Genomic DNA, 22,480 nt, shown 5'->3' with positions numbered 1-22,480 from the left:
GCACTGAGTTGCAGTTGTCATTTTTTTAAAAACCTCTAATGGATACATGCAGCGCCCCCTTTTGTAGATACGACTATTGTTGAATCATTCATTCAAAATTTGTAATCTAGACAGTCACAGGGTAGGTAGATTCATCAGAATTGATTAATCATAATTAATTAACATTTCTCAATGTATAAGGGCAGTGGTGGCTTAGTGGTTGAAGCTGGAGATGGGTTAAAAACAGAGGTCACGTTTGGCCGTGTGCAGTGGTGAGCTGTGTCACATGACACGTAGTTCACTTTCACTTTCCATTTTCAATGTAACAAAACCTATTTAGTTTATTGCTCTAACAAAAAGCAAATTAAAGCAATACGGTATCTAAAGCTTGATGAAGTTGGTGGATTTCAGTCATTAGTTTGTCTTGACAGCGGCTTCTAGGAAGGTTGCAGTGTTTTCGCTGGTCCATCGCAATCACTGAAGTTAAAGTCTACAGTGTCAAAAGCAAAACAGGTTGACAGGAAATAAAAAGACTTTCCTTGAAGCTGGTTTTTTAAACTTACTCCAAAGCAGTGCTGAATAACATCCAGCACTCCTTTGGGGTAAGTGAACTAATAGTATGGGCTAAAAACATTGGTAATTTTGAGATTTTTTATTAATTTTCTATTTATATGTAATGTTTAATGGTTTAAGTTGTGTGGAAGTTAGTAAGTTCTGCTGTTAAATTTAATTTCCATCACGTCTCTACATAAGACTTGTTGGAAACACTTGAAGAAAGGGTGACTTTTTTTAAGTCGTTTTTTTGTTTTTATTATCATTACTGTCGGCTGTAGCACAGGAAACCAGAAAGATGAGAAAACTGGTTCGACTCACCTTCGTTATGTGAAAGATTCAAACACTACACTCTGTAACCAGTGAAGTATTACATTTTACAAATTTATTGACAGCTTTTGTGATTTCTCCCATTACACCAAAAGACAACAGTAAAACATTGATTCTTTGAATAAACTGTATATGTATATACTAAAAGTCAGCGTTACAATTCTTCTTCACGTCCTCAGTTTACATTCATGTGACAACCTTGAAGACAACGACTGTGGTGAGAAAACCACACACACTGGATTGTAGAGAGGACACGTGACACAAGTCGTCTCTATCACATCACTTCCGTTCAGCTGATTCTTCTGAGGCCACATCACCCTCAGGTTTGAGGCTCGGGGTCGGCAGCATCCCTCACAGCTGGGCTTCCACTCGCGGTCCACTGTCAGAAACTCTCTTCACGACATTTCCAGGAAGCGTATTTACACTCATCCCAATCATGAGCTTCATTTTCACCTCAGGTGGAGAGTCTATACTCGAGACTCGTCTTCTTTTTTTTTAAGGCTTTTAAAAACAGGTTATATCCATATACAGGTCATTGTCCATCAGCCTCCAGGGTCATTTGACTTTAGCCACAGTCTTGTAATTCTTGACCAGTATTTCCAGCAGTTTGTATCTCCAGTAGAGTTCGTCTCCTCGTTGACGCAGCTCGAGGGCACACAGTGCAACAGCAGCGGCGAGAGGATCTATGGGAGAAAAACACATATTAATCTATCAAATAATCACTGATCTATCGGTGAATAAATTATGATCATTTAAATCCAGATAAAGTTCTTTTAAACATTTACTTACCTTGTTGAGCCATTTGTTTTGTGTTTTTGCTCCAGCCGTGAGAAAAAGAAGAAAGCTTTTCAAAAGTGCAGTTTCTGGTTTCCGTCAGCGATGATGAAGTGTATATGTAGCTCTGGCTTGACAAGAAGGAACAGGTTTGAGCTAATGATAGCAGGTCGGGCTTTAGTACTGCACTGCTGCTGACGTCAGTTTATGACTCTGTTTACTGTTAACCGTTTAGAGTACTTTGACCTCATAGCAATCCTAAAATTTATATTTGAATCAATGATACTTATATTAATACGTAGAGGGTCATTTTTCTGATTTATGTTGATTTATTATTATTATTAATTCATTCATTTGATTTTATTATAAGACATACAATGTAAATATTTTAGAAACAGCAGTTTGTACCATATCATGTCTATTTATATTCAGATGTAACCAATTCCATGGTCAGATTATAAACAACAACAAAGCGTATATGTAAGTAGAAAATATCGAATATATATATAGGTAATCATTAAAGATGAGATATGGAAAGTGAAACTAACTTAGCTGTATGCTGTAATAATGGTGAGGTATGAGTCATCACACACATCATCATGGGAAGTAAGACATCACAGATGGCTTACTCAAGTACTTCTATTTTTCTTGTTTTTTTTTTCTTTACCAAGGTCTGTACAACAGTTAACGTCACTTATTTCAAGAGACTGGAGGGAGACGTACATGTTCACACACACGGCCTAAAATACACACAACCTACAGTAGTTGATGGAAATGGAACAGTGCCCCATTGTTAAGCTCTATGGATGTTTTAAAATACCATGTATATTTTAGACACTATATGAACTTAAAATGTATATGTATTTTTAAATACATACATATATATTGCATCAGGTTTCTTAAACATATGAACTAAAGTGTGAAACTAGAGCAAATATATATCAAATGTTTAAAGTCTCCATTCCTATTTGATTCTTTTCTCTCATCAGAACTAAAAGTACATTTGAATTCCAATGATGAGGCAAAGACATGGGTCGTGATCTGATGTGAAAGACATCACTGAGATTCTCTGAAGACGGAACTCTCTGATGCAAAAATATAGAATATGAAGGGAAGATCACTTCGGTATTTTCGTAGATTTGTTTTTAATCGGTCTTATAATTTAAATTTTGACCTTTTACGGTGACGGAGAGACCAGACATTCTGAACATGTTAAGACTTGCTCTGTTGTTCTCTCTCTTTGTCTGTATAAGGAAGTACCCTGGAAAATACTGGAGTGACGTGATCCGAAATGCCGTGACTTCAGTCAGTCATGAATATCAGGTAACACTAATGTTCTCCATTCAAAACAAAGTTTTCTTTTGGCAGTAAGACCATCACGAAACAGAAACTAATAAAAACCAAACCCCCCTCTTCCCCCCCCTACTTTTGATATGGTCAAATGACACTTACGGCAGTCACTGAGGTCCTGCTGTGTCTGGAGCTGACTGGCTCATACTGGCACTGGGCCATGGTGGGGTTTTTTCTGACGTCATCAAACAGAACATGCATCGTTCTGAATTGATGAAGTGGAGAGGTGTGAAGAAACTGCCAACATTTACAAATATTACTTTTAGAAACTGTAAAAATTACAGATGTAACATTAAAACAATTTAGTACGTTGATTGAATGTATTTTTTATCTATCTGGGGATTTGTCACGCAAAAACTATTGAGTAAATATTGCCTCTTTCACAGCTACTTATCATGTAATACACCAGAGTATTAGTGTATATAAATATAAAAGAGTGTTTACACAGGGATACATGTACAGAACTCCCTGTACTGTAACTCACAGACATTCTTCACAGTATCACAAGAACACAAACCACGACATACATGTAACAATCAGAATTGAATGTACTGTACTCTCAGTTCACTGCTGAAGCACTGATACTTTATGTACGTTTTACATAGATCGTGTGACAAAACCACATGAAAACAATGGGAACAGTTCTCACACACACAGTTCTCACAACAGCAGCCGTGCACATGACAAGTTCACATGATCAGAAGGGTGTAGACACGGTGCAAAGGTGTTGATCTCTCCACTGATTACTGTGCTGCACAGCTAATCACTGTGTGATTGTTTCATCTACAACAACAGAATGGGAAATTGCGCAAATGCATTTGAAGAGTAATAATTAGCGGACGCAATATTTTTCTTTGCTGTCGTCTGAGTGTGTTTGTGTTTGTGTGTGTGTGTGTGTTTGTGACCTACTTAAGATTCGCCCTGGCATTCTTACTGGTGTGCGTTGACAGCTCTCTGGTTACATATGTAGATATAGTCATCATCACCCACTGATGTCACTAGCTGTATTTGAACCAAATCACAGTATTGAGACTGAATCCATTAAATAACACAAACTAAAATACATTTAACAAAGACACGTCTAAAGCCTGATTTTTGATGTTACTGGATCTTAGTTTATTAGATTTCAAAATTAATGTGTTTTTATGTAAATGTGATTAAAATGTATTTGAAGGGTTAGAGATCTTTTTTTTTTCTCTTTCTAATATTCATGTAATTCCTCAAGGCACCATTCTTGGCCCACTTCTGTTGTACAAGCCCAGCTTCAATCAATCAATTATTAAATCTTTTCTTTGCTAATAAACAATTCTTATGGCAAGGAGTTCTTTTACGCAACTGTGAATGTGACATTTTCTCAAAGAAGACGTTTCGCCTCTCATCCAAGGTGGTCTTTGGTTTAAGTTTGCAAATAAGATACGTTTGGTTTGACACCTATACCCAGATTTAGGTCATCAAAGGACATTGTACCAATTGTAAACTATGCACAGCCGAGTGTCTAAACTAGCCAAACAAATGGGATGTGGACCTGTGTCAGATAGGGTGTGTTCCTGGGTTTTTTTTTTGGTTTACAGTCAAATAGTAATCTACTTCCTACTACTACTTCTACTTCCTCCTTACTTCACTTTTGCCACACTGTTCTTCTGAGTCATGTTTTGAGTCTATTTATAATGGTCATAGTTTTATATTATTATGTACTCTACTATCAAGTCTTGGGAAGGGTCGTAGGGAGAACCAATACCCTACAGTAACATCCACAATATTGCTTAATTTCAACATAACTAAATAAAAAAATATACGACCACACTCATATATACAATTATGAGCCATTTTTTGTCAGGCTTTACAATGAACAGTTTCTGTTACACTGTCATCTGTCTGCTTATTTAACATCACCTATACTACCCCCCCAATGACTTTGCTTCAGAAATACAAAAGATATATAGCAATAATAATAATAATAAAAGTAAGATTTCACGTTTCATGTTTAATGGTAAGGTTTTCAGCAGGTCTTGAGTTATCTTGGTAAAAGCTTTCAAATCAAAACTAAAACAAAAGATAAATAAAACTGCACTTCGACTTGACTTACTTAAGTTAAAAAAACATACATCTATGAACCACTAGATGACAGCACTTGCGTGCTCATTCTCATACTGTGGCAGTCTTTAAGAAAAAATAGAAAAAAAGAAAAAAAAAGTTATAAACGCAAACGATGACTTAAACATTAATATATTACTATTACATATTAACTGAAGTTCATCCTTATATGAACACACACAAGACAACGCGATGCGAAAGTTAACCAAATAAAAAACGACATTATAGACGACTAACCAGGATCGTTCGAACTAACACTAACCCTAACAAAATCACAAAGTAGTTCGCCACTCTGCTGTTCTTCAAATGTCTACATTGAATAGCACATTCTCTCTGTTCGGGTGAATATTTAAAACTACAATACCCACAATGCACCAGAAGCCACAACAAACATTCCATACTGAATAAGCCGGGGATTCTGAAATTATCACTGCGATATGAGGTATATTTTATCAATACTTTTTCACGCAATTACTGTATCGTGTCTTATGGACAGGTTCAGGTTCACACGTGACGTTTTGAACCGCATTTCTGTATCGGTAATATTTGGTAATTGCTAGCATGTTTCGTTGCCGATGTTAGCCTAATAGCATAGCCAAAAGTGTACTACAAATAGATACAAATTGGTATTCATTAGAAGAAAATATGGGACAGTTGATATTTTGTTGACCTATAAATATGTACGAATTCGTTATTATGCTTTCTCTCCATACTGTTGTCGTGAACTGGCTTCTCTTCATTTAGGTGTTTATTAAAAATGAGATTTCTCTGTGAAACAATAGTGCCTTTAAGAACGTTTTTGGCGTTTCAATTAAATTGAATCAACATAAAACAACTGTGTTGAATTAATGAGAATGCTAAACATCACTCACACGAAGATTCGTTTTATAGAAATCGTCTGGAAATTTGTATTCTTTAATCTCTACATGTTACACTTTCCGGAAGTAGCTACCAAAGTCGATTACTTGTTATAAAGTCGTCATACAGTATTGGCGTGTCCAAAATGACATAAGTCTAGTAATAAGTAATTCAGTATATGAAATATAGAGATTAATATATTTGAATTGCCATATATTATGAGTGCATACACAAAATACATAAAAATATAATTCTAATTCTAGTGTATTAAAACGTTTGCTTGAAAGAAGAATTTACATTTTAAAACATAGTAAGACAAAATACTTTAAATTTAAATTATTAAAGTACTTAAATGTTGCTTAAAGTTTAAATAAACACTGATTGACAGATTGACCAAACTTGTCATTTATGAGTTGTGCAGAAAATAAACCAATGATCATTCAGGTCAGTACTGCCTGAGTGTAGTGATTTGTCATCCACAATGTGGCCGTCTCTCTATTGCACAGGATTTCAAAATGATCATATCAACTGTGTATTAGAGCTGGCCCACCATTACATTTCCACATGAATAAAATTCAACAGGAAAAGGGAAACGATGCACATATTAAGTTTGGCCCATGACTTTGTTCCAGTTTTTACTTTTGGCCCATTGTGAATTTGAGTTTGACACCACTGCTCTATTGTATAGAAAACACAGAATGTGCATATAGATAATTTTCTGCACACAATGTCTTTTTATTGTTACAATGACCTTCCATTTTATATCACTGGTAATCACTGCTGCATACGATATTATGGCACTAAATGATTTGCTCTCATTGCTGAGAGGACTAGTGATGAGGGGGCAACACAAAGAGTCCATTCATTCTATGAGGCAAAACGTTAAAGCGAGACAGAATGTCATCTGTAAGGTGTCAGTGAAGCTGTGTTCTCACTTCATCTCTTCTCAACTGTAGTCACTCATCAAGAGAGACTTTTCACCAGACTCTGCGATCGGTAGGAATCTATGATTTTGATTGCGTTTTTATAAATGTTGCATTTGCTCTGTGAGCTAATCTTAATTTAGTGGTTTTGTTTTTAGCCGCACCATTTGCTCAACAAGTAAAAATAATTCTGACCAAACTTGCTCAGCTGGAACAAAGCTACGTACTTGGCATAAAACAAAATTATGTTTTTCGAATGAGGGAAAAAAAGCCTTTTCAATAATATAAACAATTGAACTTGTGTGTTATTCTTCAAAGTCCCGTTTTAAACAAACTGCCAAGTCTAGAGACACAGAGAGTGAAAAAAGAAAAGTAATTTTCCACTATTTCGACTGTCGATGCTTCACCTATTGACACGAGGTGAATACATATATACTCACACTCACAGTGTGACGTTCTAATCCTGAACTTCTAACAAGGTTTTTCCTCATTTCTGTTCTTTTAAAACAGGATACATTTGTATACATTCCGTAGACATCATCTTTATGGTTTCATCTTTTCAGTGTTGTTTATTATGTTTTCATTTAAGGTTTCTATTATCTTGCCTTATCACACATTTCTACAAAGTCATACTCATTTATGTTTTTTTTTCATACAATAGTTTTCAAATACGGCTGTAACTAACAATTGTTTTTAATAGTCTGAAATTTTAGATTTTTTTGTAAGATTTATGGACTGAAGACATTTGTTCCAAAAATCTAGAATGTTAACTTCTGTATATAATTCTTAAAGTCACAAAGTTCTTAAATGTGTGAGTTTTGTCTGAAAGTAATTTGGAATAGAAATGCGGATATTTTTCTATTCAAGAGCTACAATGTAATCTAATTATTTTTAAAGCTAAATTGTTGTTGACCTCTGAAAGATTTTCCAGGTGAGATTCAATCAATAGTTTCACATATAAACTATTTATAAAACGTTGGCCACTGCTGCCTAGTCCAGTCTATTAGATATTTATCAGTCTCATCTCTGTTGAAGGTTTTGTTTCCTGTAGCCAGCAATGGCACCAGGGGACGTGGTGCCAGACCATGCCAAGCAACTGAAGTCCAAGGAGAAGCGGCCTGGAAGCAGGTCTCTGAAGGCCGACTGCGACCCTGACGGCTCCTTTGTCTTTGAGGCCAATGAGGCGTGGAAGGACTTCCATAACTCCCTCAGACACTTCTACGAAGTAGGAGAACTTTGTGACGTCACACTCAAGGTGCAGTAGGACACGCTGTGTTGAATTTGGTTTTCACTTTTTATTGCATTTAACTGAGTGGATTGACATACGTGTTTCAATAAAATGAAGTAATGCTATTTAATATATGTATACATATATTTTGTTTTGTTTTGTTCTTTCAGGTTGGCAGTAAGCTAATACCATGCCACAAGCTGGTGCTGGCTTGTGTCATCCCTTACTTCAGGTATGTTACATTTTTTCTCATGTTTTTCTAAATATATACAGTATATAACTCACATGTGCTACAAAGGTTACTGGTGCAATTCCAGCTGTTAACAATTGGAAGGCACAGTGACATGTACAGTATATAAGGGAAAAGTGGAGAGTCTCTAGTTACAAGGGAAGTCTTTAACTAATTAATCTGCCCATACATTTTAACTTATTGTTCTGTTAAGTGGAGGAACAGGATTCCTAACAGGATCAGATGATGCTGAGAGAGAGCAGGGTGTTCCCTAATTTAAGGATCAGATGAACCAAGATCTGATCCCAGAGACCTTTTGTTCTCAGATGCCCTTATTAAAACAAACACTCTCACTACTGCTCCAAAAATAGAGGCTATTAGACTCCATTTAAACCTATGGGATTATGTGGAATGTTGACCTTAGACAGTGGTTCCCAAAGCACAGAGCTATTGTAGAGGATCTAACTTATAATATTTTCTTCCCTTATTGGGAACATTGCCCTGATGCTTTTTTTTTTCCGTTTCTCAATTAAAGTAGCCGATTTGCAGAAATAATTTCAAAACATTTTTGACGTTAACATGGGGGCAGGTCAACAATTGTTCTATCCAAAAAGGAAACGGCTGCAGGAAGGTTTTAGAACCACTGGTCTACCATGAGCTTTTCTTTCTGTTGGACTCAGACAAAGATTGATCTCATCTCACTGTTTACGACCAAAGTTGTCATTCATGGTTCATTTATGAATAAAAACAAATATCTGTTCCTTGGTTATGTCCTTGTGTTTCACATCTGTGGCTATGTCTACCTCTCAGGGCCATGTTTCTGTCAGAGATGTCAGAGGCCAAACAGCAACTGATCGAGATCAAAGACTTTGATGGGGATGCCATTAAGGACCTGGTTAATTTTGCCTACTCATCCAAGCTGACGTTAACTGTGGACAATGTCCAGCCTCTGCTGTATGCTGCCTGTATTCTTCAGGTAATCACATTTATTCAGATTCCCAGTGAAAACAAGCGGGGTTTGTTTTCAGGAACAGGAGTTGAGTTTCGACTTGAATTTCATTTTTTCTGTTTGCTCTCACCCTCCTGTTCTCTCAGGTGGAGTTGGTGGCCAGAGCCTGCTGCGAGTACATGAAGGCTCACTTTCATCCCAGCAACTGCCTCGCAGTCCGTACGTTCGCAGAGAGCCACAACCGCGTGGACCTGATGGACATGGCTGACCGCTACGCCTGCGAGCATTTCACCGAGGTGATGGAGTGCGAGGACTTCACGTGCGTGTCCCCCCAACACCTACGTACATTACTGTCCTCGAGTGACCTCAACATCCAGTCAGAGACTCAAGTGTACAACGCAGCAGTGAAATGGCTGAGGGCAAACCCACAGCACCACGAGGCCTGGCTGGACCAGATCATGTCCCAGGTTGGTGTTGTTCCTCCACCTGTTCTGTTAAGTATGTATGTTTTTTTACAGAATGAACTTTAATAAAATAATCCCACTGTGGATTATCATCCCTTAGGTACGTCTCCCCCTGCTGCCAGTAGAGTTCCTGACCGGAACTGTGGCAAAAGAAGAGATGATCAGAGGAAACCTGAACTGTCGTGACCTGATGGATGAAGCCAGAAACTATCACCTCCACCTGAGCAACAAGACCGTGCCGGACTTTGAGTACTCAGTAAATACCATTCCCAGGAAACACACTGCAGGTATTGGATTTTTTAAAAACGTTTGATTCAGTAGTGACTCATTTTACTATACTTAAAGCCATTTGACCGTTTGCTCTCAAGACTTTACAACCCCTGGGAACATTTGTCTCTCCAAAAAACAACATTAATATGATTAACAGTAAAATACAGCAGCACAAACCAAACAGTAATTTCCCTTGCTCACCACTAGAGGGAGCCAAAGTAATCCAGTGGACACATGGTTTGTGTGGTTTGTTAATCACTAATTTCTACATAATTATCCACAAGAAATGTTTTTTTCCCCATAACATCAGTGGTTTGGTGTCACTGATGTCCTCTTAAGATAAATTATTAAAAAATAAAATAAATAAAATGATAATGTGTATTCACATTCTGACCTTTCAAATGCGTCCCTCAGGGGTTCTGTTCTGCGTTGGTGGCCGTGGAGGATCAGGTGACCCATTCCGCAGCATCGAGTGTTACTCCGTCACTAAGAACAGCTGGTTCTTTGGTCCTGAAATGAACAGCAGACGTCGCCATGTGGGGGTGATATCTGTAGGAGGTGAGGAGGGTGATGATTACTCTCCAATGTCATTGATACCTGTACAACACCACCATAGGTGCAGAAAAAGGGCAGACGATGTATACAGCAGAGATACGTTCCTTAAAAAAGGAACAAAGGAAAATTTGAAAAAGTAAAAGCCCAGAACTTTGTGGCAGAGGCGTTTTCAGATTAAAACAAATATATTCAGCACAGATGAACACAATACACTGATAATACATTTTCATAAGTCATTTTCACTATTTTAGGTAAAGTTTACGCAGTCGGAGGTCATGATGGTAACGAGCACTTGGGCGACATGGAGATGTTTGATCCCCTCACTAACAAGTGGATGATGAAAGCTTCAATGAACACCAAGAGGTAACCAATGACCAGGACGTTTGTATTCATATTGTATTTGTAGTCATAGCCTAGGAAATGAAAAGAGACAGAATCTGCTGTGCACTCCACTGTACTTTGCTCTGTTTACTGTTTTCATTGGCACCATATACTGTGTATTGCACCAGCCCAGTACTGTGTTTTTTATGTGAACTCTCTTGTATTGCTGTTTTTTTAATTGGATTCTTTCAACTTTGCTGATCTGAAGAGCTGTTCAATCTGTGTTTCTCCAGTTCCAGCTCTCTAAGCAGCACTAATTTATTTTCTTCTTCCTAATAATTAATCAGATAAACTTCCACAGTAACTTTATTAAAAACTGACATTATTTTGAGTGCATTTAACATTTTATTGTCATGTTAGCACTGGTGAGAATGGAAAAAAAAACAAGCAAAATAAGTTAAAATTAAAATACTGGTTTTTGACCTATTTTCCTGTATTTTTTCTATCCTCAGTTTCTGGATGCTGTACTAAAAAAAACTCAGTAAAATCCATAAGAGCACAAGTGCTTTAATTGAACTGTTATTGTTTTTTAGGAGGGGTATAGCCCTGGCGACTCTCGGTGGTCCGATCTATGCCATCGGAGGCCTGGACGATAACTCCTGCTTCAATGACGTGGAGCGATATGACATTGAAAGTGACTGCTGGAGCGCCGTGGCTCCCATGAACACCCCCAGAGGGGGAGTGGGATCTGTGGCACTGGGGGTGAGAACACAGAGGGATTCAAGTAAATTGTGACTGAAGTAAAATATCTACTCACTGCTTCTGTGTTTTTTTTTTCTCTTCCTGGCAGAATTTTGTGTATGCAGTGGGGGGCAACGACGGCGTGGCCTCACTCTCCAGCGTGGAGCGCTACAATCCACACCTGAACAAATGGACGGAGGTCTGTGAGATGGGACAACGACGAGCTGGAAATGGAGTCAGCAAACTGAACGGCTGCCTCTATGTAGTTGGTGAGGAAATAAAAAAAGAACAAAAAGAAAAAAGCACATTAGAAAATTGGTATTTGTTAAGCTAAATTTAATTCTCTTCCCTCAGAAATTTTGCACAAATATATATATATTTATATATATATATATATATATATATATATAGATAGACAGAGAGAGAGAGAGTCATAAAAAATATTTATAATATTTATACGTTTGTTATTTCTCTGTATTGCTCTGATTTAAAAAGTTATTGTTTATACAGTACTATACATAGTAGTAGTTATACCTCATCTTCCAAGGCTGGTGTATTTGGATACACCTCTGTCACATGACTACAGAACACACACCGTATCATTTAATACACAACAGTATGAAAGATGAGAGTTGGTGTTTTTACTGATCTGGTAACTGTTTAACAAAGTTCAAGTGTTTCTTTAGCACCAGCTTTAGGTAAAGAGTCATTCAAGTTCAACAACGTTTTGCTGTCTCTCTTGAGTTTCTTGTATTTGGAGTTTATATAACTCCATTTGTCCCATTTCAAACATTTTCCTTGTTCTACAGGTGGTTTTGATGACAACTCTCCTCTCAGCTCCGTGGAGAGATTTGACCCACGAACGCACCACTGGGAATATGTGTCCGAGCTGACCACTCCACGTGGAGGTGTGGGCGTTGCTACTGTAATGGGAAGGGTCTTTGCTGTCGGCGGCCACAACGGGAACATCTACCTGAACACAGTGGAGGCTTTTGAACCTCGAATGAACAGGTAAAAGAGCAGGAGGTGAAGACGAGGAGCTGTGTCATTAGATCACACTCCAGAACCTCTACACTAAAAGTAACTGAAGATAAATGTATTGCAGGTTGTTATTTTTTATTTTCTGTTTTTTCACAACATTTTAAAGCTTTGTTTTAGTGTTCTGTAATGACATTTGCGTGTGTTTGCTCTTCAGGTGGGAGCTGGTTGGTTCAGTGTCTCACTGCCGTGCCGGAGCCGGAGTTGCCGTTTGTTCATCTCACGTCAGCCAGATCAGGGACATCGGCCAGGGCTCCAGCAACGTGGTCAACTGTATGTGACAATTACGGCCATGTGACAGACAGACTGCTTGGGTCATCTGTAGATCAGGTCGCTGCACAAGCTCCTAACACAAACCAGACAAATGGTCTGACCTACAGCTGGTCCACAGCAGCGCTGACTGATCTGAACTCCTCTCCTCTCTAACCCGACCCATTCAGTACATTATTCCTGACATTTGAAGACAGTTTTTTTGTGATCAGTGATGTATTGTTTTGTACTGTGTTTTTTTTTTTTATTTCACGAGGCTCAACTTTGATAAAGATTTGACTTCTCAAAGGGAAAAGAGTTCATCAACTTTGATAACGTTTTGACTTCTCAAAGGGAAAAGAGTTCACTGCTGTACTCTGACAAGGAGAGGAGAGTCTGGTTTAACTGCTGAGTCAACTGTATACACAACGGCTCTGTAGTGAGCCACTATAAAAACTAAATCCTTGAGACTATCACCAGATCACTCCAGAGCTCTGTAGAGGATTTCATACAGGTGACACCAAAATGCTAAAAACAATTTTTCTACCAGTTCATGTCCAGGTTGTTAAGGAATCTATCAGATTTTTTTCAGGTTCTAAAAATGTTTATCTACAAGGCTCATCAGGTACCACCAGTAGGACCAACGTTACAATACTGCAGCACAGGCTGACCAGGCTGTCAGTAATAAGATTAGCATTTTTAGCTGCCAAAAATACTGCAGAATGAAGTAGGACTCTTAGGGTGAGTATTTTATAACCCAGTACCTCAACCTGAAAAATAATTTTTTTAATATATATCACTAAAGCAGGGTACAAAGTACCACTGCTGGTACACGTACCACATGTTGAGAATCATCGTGGACTCATCTTTCTCTGAGTGTAGGCTTTTTAAATCTACAATCCAGAATTCTATACAATCCCCTGTAGCTGCTGCTGTGAAACAGAATCAAACTGTGCATTTCCGGCATCTGACTGTAATTATGTGTGAACAATCATTATACGGCCGACTCCGACAAATCCGAGTCTGGGTCGTACGTCAAACGTCCAAACATGCAATTGAAACGGATGCAAGTGCCAAACACTAACGTGTGCATCAGCTGTTCTCACCCGGACCTCATTAATGAGGACTGTTGTAGATTTTTAGTGATGTTGATATTGATAGCTGGGCTGTCTGTGATTCCAGTCAGATTTTTTTTAATGTGTTTAATAATAATTCAGTCTGGATTTATCTCTTCAGATGAGTCGGTTTATATTTTAATATATGGACTTTTTCTATGTATGGACATGTGTTACCTTTGTTGTTTTTTTGGGTTTTTTTACTTTTGAAAACTAATCCATTGCTGTGCACTATTTGTTTTTTAAATAAACAAGAAGTGGAGATATATTTTTGTCCTAACTATAGAATTTCACCTGGGTGTGTTGGAGTTTAGAGATGTTTATTTATCACCCATGCTGATATCTGCCATATCTGAGAGAATCGAGATACTGACGGGTTTGTTTAGGCTGAAAAGACTATAATAAAAAAAAATACAGTAAATATATATATATATACACATATATATAATGGTTCACACTAAAGGTGTAGATATAATTGTGCAATTACAATTACAATTTCTATTGTTGAACTAAATTTGTTGCCAAGGGTGTTAACAAATGAGCCAGGTAAAAAAGTCTTTTGTAGAAATTACCGTGATATTTCTGTTGTACTTCCTTCTAGTGCTTTTTATTCTCGTGGTACTGATATATATTAGTAGAATAAAGTTGTGTATTCTCTGTTGAAATGTTTTTGTGTTTTTATTATTATTATTAATATTATTATTTTACTTTAGTAGTGGGTGTTACACTCAGGATAATTTAAGAATTGAAAATATACTGTATTTGTTGGGACTTTTTTTAAATTTAATATAAATATATAATAAACATATTTATAACAGCCACTTCAGCCACTTAGCATTGGTTAAACTCTGCGACCTAATTCAATCTGACTGTTTTTTAAACAAACATAAATAAGATTAAAAATGAATACAGTTTTTACACTTAATCACAAATCTACTTCCGTATGACTTTCAATCCTGTAGTACTTCAAGCGCAGTAACATTAATTCTGAGTGATTGCTAAACTGATCCACAAACGTTGTGTTGGATCAGCACGGAAGTAGTTTTTATGGCATCTGAATTAGTTAATTCAGTATCGAGTATTTGATGGTATATGGTTGGCTGCTTTGTTTTATTAGACATTCAATTATACAACTGAATGATAAAAGCTTTCATCCCGTTGTCTTAGAGCCAATAGAATCTCCAGATTGAGTTCATTAACATGTCATATCTACTGATTGTTCTATTAAAGTCGGTTAAAGAGTAACTGTGCAGCGCAGCTTATTGACAGTCGTCATGTGGTTGTTATACGACGTCTGTTGGACTTTGTGGTTTCGCTGTGATATATTCACTCACCATCACTTTATCATGAACTGGATTTACATTTTTCACACACATAAATGATTATTGACACGTCACTCTCCATAGACACACTGTTTTCTGTATACTATTAACATAATGCGTTAATGCTAATGTTTTGGCTAACAAATAAGTTAATAGTTTAAGGCCTTTTAGCTTGCATAATTAAACATTTTTTCTATATTAAGGCATTTACTATAGAATGTGTTTTTTGTGTTATTTGAATTGTTTAGCTTTACTGTAGTCGACCTTATATGGTGGTACTGTATGTGTGTCTCTGAGTATTTGTATGTGAGAAATATACTGTTCATATATTTAAAATAGTAAATTAACATTTATTTTAAATTTATTTTAAAATATGAAAGAATATTTTAAATACGACTGTTTGTCTTTTTATCACTGATTATTTTTTATAAACAAGCAAAACACATGAGGATGTTATTCTAGTGTAGACGTCAGAATGATGCATTTTACTGCTTTCAGTCTTTGGACCCTGGACTGATGCTGAAAAGGTGATGAAGTGCAGAAAAGATGCTCAGACGTGGGAACACAGACAGACGGAACCTGACCTTACACACACACACACACACACACACACGCACACACACAGTGTCTGCTGCAGGAGTGGACACAGATATAAACAACAACTACAGCTGTAGGATGAGGAACAACTCATCACCACAGGTTAATTAAAACAAAACAAACAAAAAAAACAAAACATGGACGGAGATCAGAGCTGTTTTCTGTGGCTGCTCGGCTTCGCTGCTCTCTTTGTCACAGGTAAGTTCAGTATTAATTTGAAAACGATGATCGAAACACCCAATTATATTTAGTTAAAATATTGAAATATTGAAATGTCTGATATTTCTAGAGTTTCTATAGGTGTTCGTCTTTTAAAGTGGTGACATTTTGGTTTTAGATACAGTTTTTTGGATGGGGGGTAAACGCTACATTGGATTGGAGGATAATCAACACATTACACCTAACATACGCTGTTTTGATGCGTTTTTAGTGAGAGTAACTTTGAAGTTTTACATTTCTTAGTTTGTATTAAACCTGACTGAACCACAGTAATGAAAAATACATTTAAATAAATAAACAAATGTTAAGAATAAATTCAAATAAAGTAGTGATGATGGTGATACTGATGGTTCAAATGCGTCCCTGTACTGTCTGACATCTTAGACTGTTGTGCTATAGTTGTACGTTTACCATAATCCGCTACAAAGAATTGAAAAGAAAATAAACAATAAATAACAAATCTTTACTGAGAGTCTGTACTGAGAATCATGTGACTGTGTGGTGTCTCTGAAGTTGTTAAAGTCAAACATTGTCCACATATTTGTCTGCGATTTGACCGATGTGACTGGAAGTGTCATGAGACTTTTATGATGGACGTTCACACAAATGACTGTGCATCTTTTTACTGCTGACTTAGAAAATGGTAATCAGATTACTTGGTTCTACTGAGCTACTAAAGTTACTGCAAACTATGCATTACAACAAACGTAAAACTGTTTATTGAGTTCATATCCAAGACTTTGGGCTTTTACAAATCTAAAACATTAAGAAGAAAAGATTAGGTTTTGTTTCTTATAAAAACCCTAATAATAATCAAATGGTATATTAAAATGGATCATCAAATTAAACGCTGATATAGTTGATATACTAACTCCTCTGAACATAGAGTGGGATATTGAAATTGTTTTATTTTACTAGAAAAGTCAAGGATTAGGCTTTAAATCACCTTTTAATTCCATTTTCTTTGCGGTGCACAGAGGCTATATAATATTAAATTATAAATATAAATTATGATTTAGCCCAAATCTTGAGAAATATATATATTAGCCAAAATATAGCACGCATTGCTATATTTTAACCCCTGGCGATATCACATAGTTAGCCCAAATGTAGCTTAGGAGGTTAGCCAAGACAGAAAAGTCAGTCAGAAAATAGCTAAAAAAAAATTTACAAATACAATTTGTGTGTGTGTGTGTTTTATATTTATATTTTTACAAATACAATTTTTAATATATATAATTGGCCAGAAGGTATTCAGTGTGCAAATATGTGTGTGTTATATATATATATGTATATATACATAAATATTTTATAGAGTAGGTCACATTAGTAAACAAAATAGACTAGCAACACTGCTACATAATATTAGCATAGTAATAGCATTTTCCCAAAAACTTAAAAAAGAGCCTACCATTTGCAACAAAAAAAAAAACTTAAACAAAATTGTCTCTTTTTTTCCATAGTCTGTGTTTTAACGTGTGTTACTGCAAATCCTCAGATCTATTTTTTATTCACAATGTATTTTCAGCTCAGTGCCAGTGTCACGCCGGCTGGAGGATATATAAGAACAATTGTTACTATTTTTCAACGGATCAAAAGTCCTGGCTGGACGCTAATGCATACTGTCTGGGGCAGAGGAGTAACTTAATGAGTATTCAGGACATTCAAGAGAGGGTGAGGAAAAACACGGCAGCAAGTTGTTGAAGTACTGAATACCATGTCCCACATGTATGTCGTACTAGGTTACTGTATTGTTGTGAATTATCTGTAGATGTGGCTGAGAACACAAATCGGATCGGACATCTACTGGTTTGGTCTGAATGACCGGGTCACAGAGGGAGTCTATCAGTGGAGTGATGGAACGCAGTTCATAGAACATCTGTCGTAAGTACTACTACGATCAACTAACCCGTCAATCATCCAAATGATGTGTTTATTTCTGACAGATTTTTTTTTCTGCACAGTTACTGGATGCACGGACAGCCTGATAACTGGGATGATGAAGACTGTGGTCAGGTGGTAGGATACAACTATGGACAATGGAATGATGACAAGTGCAGTAGTGAGAGAAAGTACATCTGCAAACATGTCAATCGTACGTTAACCTACAAAAATGCTCTTTTTAATTCTCTCTCTTTTTAAATACATTTAAACCTGTGGTGTTTTTTTATAATTTGAATTGCACCATAGTACTTAGTAACAAAGGATCATGAATTATTGTAAGAAGTTTGTCCCCTCTGGTTCCTTTTTTGTTGTTTAAAGCATTGTTTCCCAAAGACTGGGTTGCAACCCTCAGAGGGGTCGCAAGAGACTTTATTTTTAGGTCGTCTCACATCATGTTTTCCAGGAGTTTACAAATAATGTTTATTGACTTGGGTCGGGAAGATTTGTGACTTTTAAACTATGGGTCCCCAGAAAAACAAGTTTGGGAAACACTGGTTTAAAGGTACAGTTTACAGGATTAGTTGAATATTTTCTGTTGTAGTATGTATTTTTGTTAGGCATGGATAGGAGAATATATATCATTCCAAACAACACAGGAAGTACCAACCTTGTCTACTGTTGTCTGCTAGAGTAGAATTTCATCATTTTTATCCAAAACTAACTTTTTGATGTTTAGAAACTCTTTGGTCAGAACACATTTCCCCAACATTTAGAAACATGGTTATTATTATTATTATTGCTCAGGAGTAATACATACATGAGTGGAATCCTATCTTAACACATAAATCAGAAATAAGCCTTACCTTTACTTCATGTTTCATGTCCTCAGCCAATCCTAGTCCACAGTGTGATCTCAGCGCTGGCTGGACACCATTCGGCTCAAACTGCTACAAGTTCAAGGCCGACGCCAGGAAGACTTGGAACGCTGCCAGACATGATTGTGTGCAAGAAGGAGGAGACCTGGTGTCCATAGTCAACACAGAAGAGCAGCAGTTCCTGCTGGGACAGTTGGACAATTCAATGTTGGACCCTTGGATTGGATTCTCCACACTGGTGAGAGGAAATGAAAAATGCAAATTTGTTTGGTTATTTTTTTGTTTTGTTTTTTACACGATATTTCTTATTATCAGCATAAAGATGAGTTTGTTTTCCTCCTTCAGACGTGCACCCAGATTTCTTGTCAAGTTACTGCAGGAAACACCCAGTTTAAATGGTCTGACTCAGTCACAGCCTCTTACACAAACTGGGCTACTGGTGAACCTACGGTGTAAGACTTAACTGTACCAAGACACCATAATTAGAATTAATTAGTAATAAATGTGTGTGCAGTTTTGATTCACACACGTCTTTTCCTAAACAGTGATCAGCAGTCAGGCTCATGTGCTGCAGTCATCAAAGATTCATCTGGTGATTATGGGAAATGGCGCTCACACCAGTGCAGATATGAGCGCCCATACATGTGTAAACGACCACTAAACAGTAAGATAAAGAAAAAAAGAAAAAAGAACAAGTTTCAGTTTTATGCATAGAATGGATTTGAATTTTTATTTTATTTTATTTCTTCCCTATGTAATTTGCAGCCATTTGTCCTTCTGGCTGGCTGAGCTTCTCTGGCAGTTGTTACTGGTTGGTCAGTAATATTAATCTTCTGACCACATGGCACGAGGCCTTCACCAGGTGCTCTGATGTGGGGGCTCACTTACTCATCATCAACAGGTATGAACTGACTTTACTGTTAGCATTGCTGATGTTAAAACCCCATTTACTTGTATCTTAATCCCATATTAAAACTGGTCTGTAACTGCTAACAAATTAATAAAATACCATAAACATCTGTGATATACTGTAGCTATGCTGTCAAGTAGCTATTTTAAGAACTAATATACACTAATACAATGCATGAAATATCATAAAATAAGCATTTTACAAAATTCTGAGAAACAGAAATGTAAGAGCTTAATTTCAGACAAACTTAGAACTTTTTTTTCCCCCCATCTGGCCTCCTTCAATTCTCGAAAAAATTGAAAATGTATATATAAAAGTATGCCATTAGTCTTAGGGGTACAGTAAAGGCAGTTTCCATAGCCCAGGTTAGCTACATGTGCTATCTTTGTAGCTTCTTTGGGGTTTAAACAGTAGCTTAGCATCATCTGACACATATGTCCATACTTCCTGTAGCCCCATTGGAAATGTCATAAATGGTTGATTTTCATAAAATTTTATCAATTCGTTTTTATTACACAATTCAGCATAAACATAACTCGAGTTTTCAGAACTTAAACATTCCCTCAAAGAAGCTAGCAGGCTAAGTGGCTAAACTATATCATGAAGTTGGTGTTTGAAAGCAGGCTACAGAACCTCAGTACAGTTTACTCTGAGTATAAAAAAGTCTAAACTAGAAGACAAGGTACTTACAAAGTCTGTGAATGAAAGTACAAGGGCAGCGTGGTTGGTAAACCACGTGAGCAGTGATGAACAGAGAGTGAAGCCAGGGGAAGAACACAGGTGAAAGATATTGGGCAGAGGCAGCCAATCAAAAAACAAAGATGGAGGTAAAACATGACACAGAATACAGAAGGGAACATGGCTGACAGACAGACAGACAAACAGATAGACAGATAGATAGATAGATAGATAGATAGATAGATGGATAGATGGATAGATGGATAGATAGATAGATAGATAGATAGATTATTTACTAAATTATTTACTAATGGTTGTGATTAATATATATATATATATATATATTTTGCAGTCAGGACGAACAGTACTTCATCAATGGCAAACTCCCTGACTTCCACCAAGTGGACATTCCTGACATTTGGATCGGTCTTTCAGGTTAACAATAGATTTTTTTCTATTGTTATTGTTGACTTTTTTACTTCTTATCGAGCAACATACAGAATACAAGGAGATTTTATGTCTTAATTGTATATTATTTGTGACATATTTATCTATATTTTACACTGGTATTACCAGATAAGGACAAAGATGGAGAATTCAAATGGGTGGATAAAAGCACGGTTCAGTTTTCTAACTATGGTCCTGGTTGGCCAGTGAACACCGTAGGTATCTGGGACTGTGGGCAGATCTTCACAGGTAAGGACTGACACTGAAACGTCTTTTCTCAGATTAATTTAACACGTTTTTTTCTGCACCAGCCAAGTTCAAAACTCTGTTGCAGGAAACTATGACGGCCCGTGGGAAACCACCAACTGCTTCAGGAGCCTCGGTTACATCTGTGAGATGACAGGTGGACAGAATCCTAAACCAACTCCAGCTCCTGGTCAGTGGGATCAACAATCATTTTCCAACACAGCACTGTTAAAAACATTTAGTATTTACAGGTGCTTCATGTTCCCTGCAGACTCCCACTGTGACAACGGGTATCTGCTGTACAGAGACTTCTGTTATCACTTTGAGACAGAGACAGTGAAAAGTTGGCAAGATGCTGAGGATCACTGTACCAGTGAGCAGGGTCACCTGGTCAGCTTCCATTCAGAAGAAGAGCTCAGCTTTCTGACTGGTCAGCAGCCACCTGTGCTTAACTCAAGTCAATAATAAAAAGAATACTTTGGAATTCTAATCAACATCCCTATTGGTTAATCTGCAGCCCACATGCCGGCAGAGGCCTGGACTGGACTGAACGACATCCATGTTGAAAACCAGTGGGTGTACACCGATGGAACTCCTGTGGTGAGTAATAAGATGGACGGGTCCTCTGTTATACCCAAGAAATTAATTTAAAAATACTGAATTTTCTGGACTATAAGTCACACTTTTTTTCACTCCTTTGGCTGGGTTTGCAACTTATACTTAGGTGCGACCTATATATTAAAATATATTTCACATTTGTTATTTTCACACTGACAGCTGCTAGAGGGCACTGGTGTTTTGGTTAAAAAAAAGGGGGGGTTTGGTACAATGTGATCGCCTCATTTTACCTCTGCACAGTTAAACTATTAATCTGCTGTCTTAAAACATCCTAATGTGTCAACTTGTGTTGGTGGGGGCGTCAACAATCCTATCTACCAACAGGGGGCGCTGCAGAGGATTATTTTGACTATTTTGCTCTGAGCTGATCTGTTGCGTTGTGCTGTGCGTCTCTCAGGACTTTGTTCTGTGGGAACCCAACCAGCCTGACAACTTGCAGAACAATGAGGACTGTGTCCACATCCGAGGGATGAACCACCAGAACGCTGGGAAGCTCAACGATGACATCTGCACTGCCTCAAAGGAATATGTCTGCAAAAAAGGTCTGACACTCTCACTAGTCAAAACCTCAATGCTCTTCCCTTTGACTTAATGTTCTTTGAAATCCGCAGCCAAAGGAGCAGGTCCTCCTCCTCAGCCCCCGACATCTGGGCCAGGTCAGCTTC

The 22,480-nt window shown here is 37.3% G+C and overlaps 4 protein-coding genes across 5 annotated transcripts; all 4 read left to right on the top strand.

Annotated features, from left to right (window-relative positions):
• Window positions 1–5,131: 5,131 nt before the first annotated feature.
• klhl8 (kelch-like family member 8) lies at window positions 5,132–13,221 on the top strand. 2 transcript variants are annotated; one of them, XM_017038480.2, is made up of 13 exons: window positions 5,491–5,521; window positions 6,894–6,933; window positions 7,896–8,115; window positions 8,259–8,320; window positions 9,128–9,293; window positions 9,413–9,733; window positions 9,831–10,017; window positions 10,415–10,558; window positions 10,807–10,918; window positions 11,470–11,638; window positions 11,727–11,886; window positions 12,427–12,628; window positions 12,813–13,221. In XM_017038480.2, exons 3-13 carry the CDS (start codon window positions 7,918–7,920, stop codon window positions 12,934–12,936), a joined length of 1,845 nt encoding a protein of 614 aa, XP_016893969.1. In that variant the 5' UTR covers window positions 5,491–5,521; window positions 6,894–6,933; window positions 7,896–7,917; the 3' UTR covers window positions 12,937–13,221. The 2 variants fall into 2 exon arrangements, with proteins under 2 accessions (XP_008324456.1, XP_016893969.1); XM_008326234.3 differs by lacking the exon at window positions 6,894–6,933 and having other exon boundaries at window positions 5,132–5,521.
• A 2,571-nt stretch (window positions 13,222–15,792) lies between these two features.
• Window positions 15,793–18,423, top strand: LOC103390417 (perlucin-like protein). The gene is made up of 4 exons (XM_025061949.1): window positions 15,793–16,136; window positions 17,686–17,831; window positions 17,929–18,041; window positions 18,122–18,423. Exons 1-4 carry the CDS (start codon window positions 16,076–16,078, stop codon window positions 18,297–18,299), a joined length of 498 nt encoding a protein of 165 aa, XP_024917717.1. The 5' UTR covers window positions 15,793–16,075; the 3' UTR covers window positions 18,300–18,423.
• Window positions 18,424–18,920: 497 nt separating this feature from the next.
• LOC112488025 (C-type mannose receptor 2-like) lies at window positions 18,921–20,509 on the top strand. Its single transcript, XM_025062077.1, has 4 exons — window positions 18,921–19,154; window positions 19,262–19,368; window positions 19,462–19,580; window positions 19,682–20,509. Exons 1-4 carry the CDS (start codon window positions 18,921–18,923, stop codon window positions 19,876–19,878), a joined length of 657 nt encoding a protein of 218 aa, XP_024917845.1. The 3' UTR covers window positions 19,879–20,509.
• Window positions 20,510–20,846: 337 nt separating this feature from the next.
• LOC112488007 (low affinity immunoglobulin epsilon Fc receptor-like) lies at window positions 20,847–22,466 on the top strand. The gene is made up of 5 exons (XM_025061950.1): window positions 20,847–20,939; window positions 21,081–21,200; window positions 21,286–21,627; window positions 21,715–21,797; window positions 22,213–22,466. Exons 3-5 carry the CDS (start codon window positions 21,348–21,350, stop codon window positions 22,405–22,407), a joined length of 558 nt encoding a protein of 185 aa, XP_024917718.1. The 5' UTR covers window positions 20,847–20,939; window positions 21,081–21,200; window positions 21,286–21,347; the 3' UTR covers window positions 22,408–22,466.
• The last annotated feature ends 14 nt before the right edge of the window (window positions 22,467–22,480 follow it).

Source organism: Cynoglossus semilaevis, chromosome 14, assembly GCF_000523025.1.
Source record: "Cynoglossus semilaevis isolate Cse_v1.0 chromosome 14, Cse_v1.0, whole genome shotgun sequence".
NCBI lineage: Eukaryota > Metazoa > Chordata > Actinopteri > Pleuronectiformes > Cynoglossidae > Cynoglossus > Cynoglossus semilaevis.
This window is presented reverse-complemented; position numbering and strand designations above follow the sequence as displayed.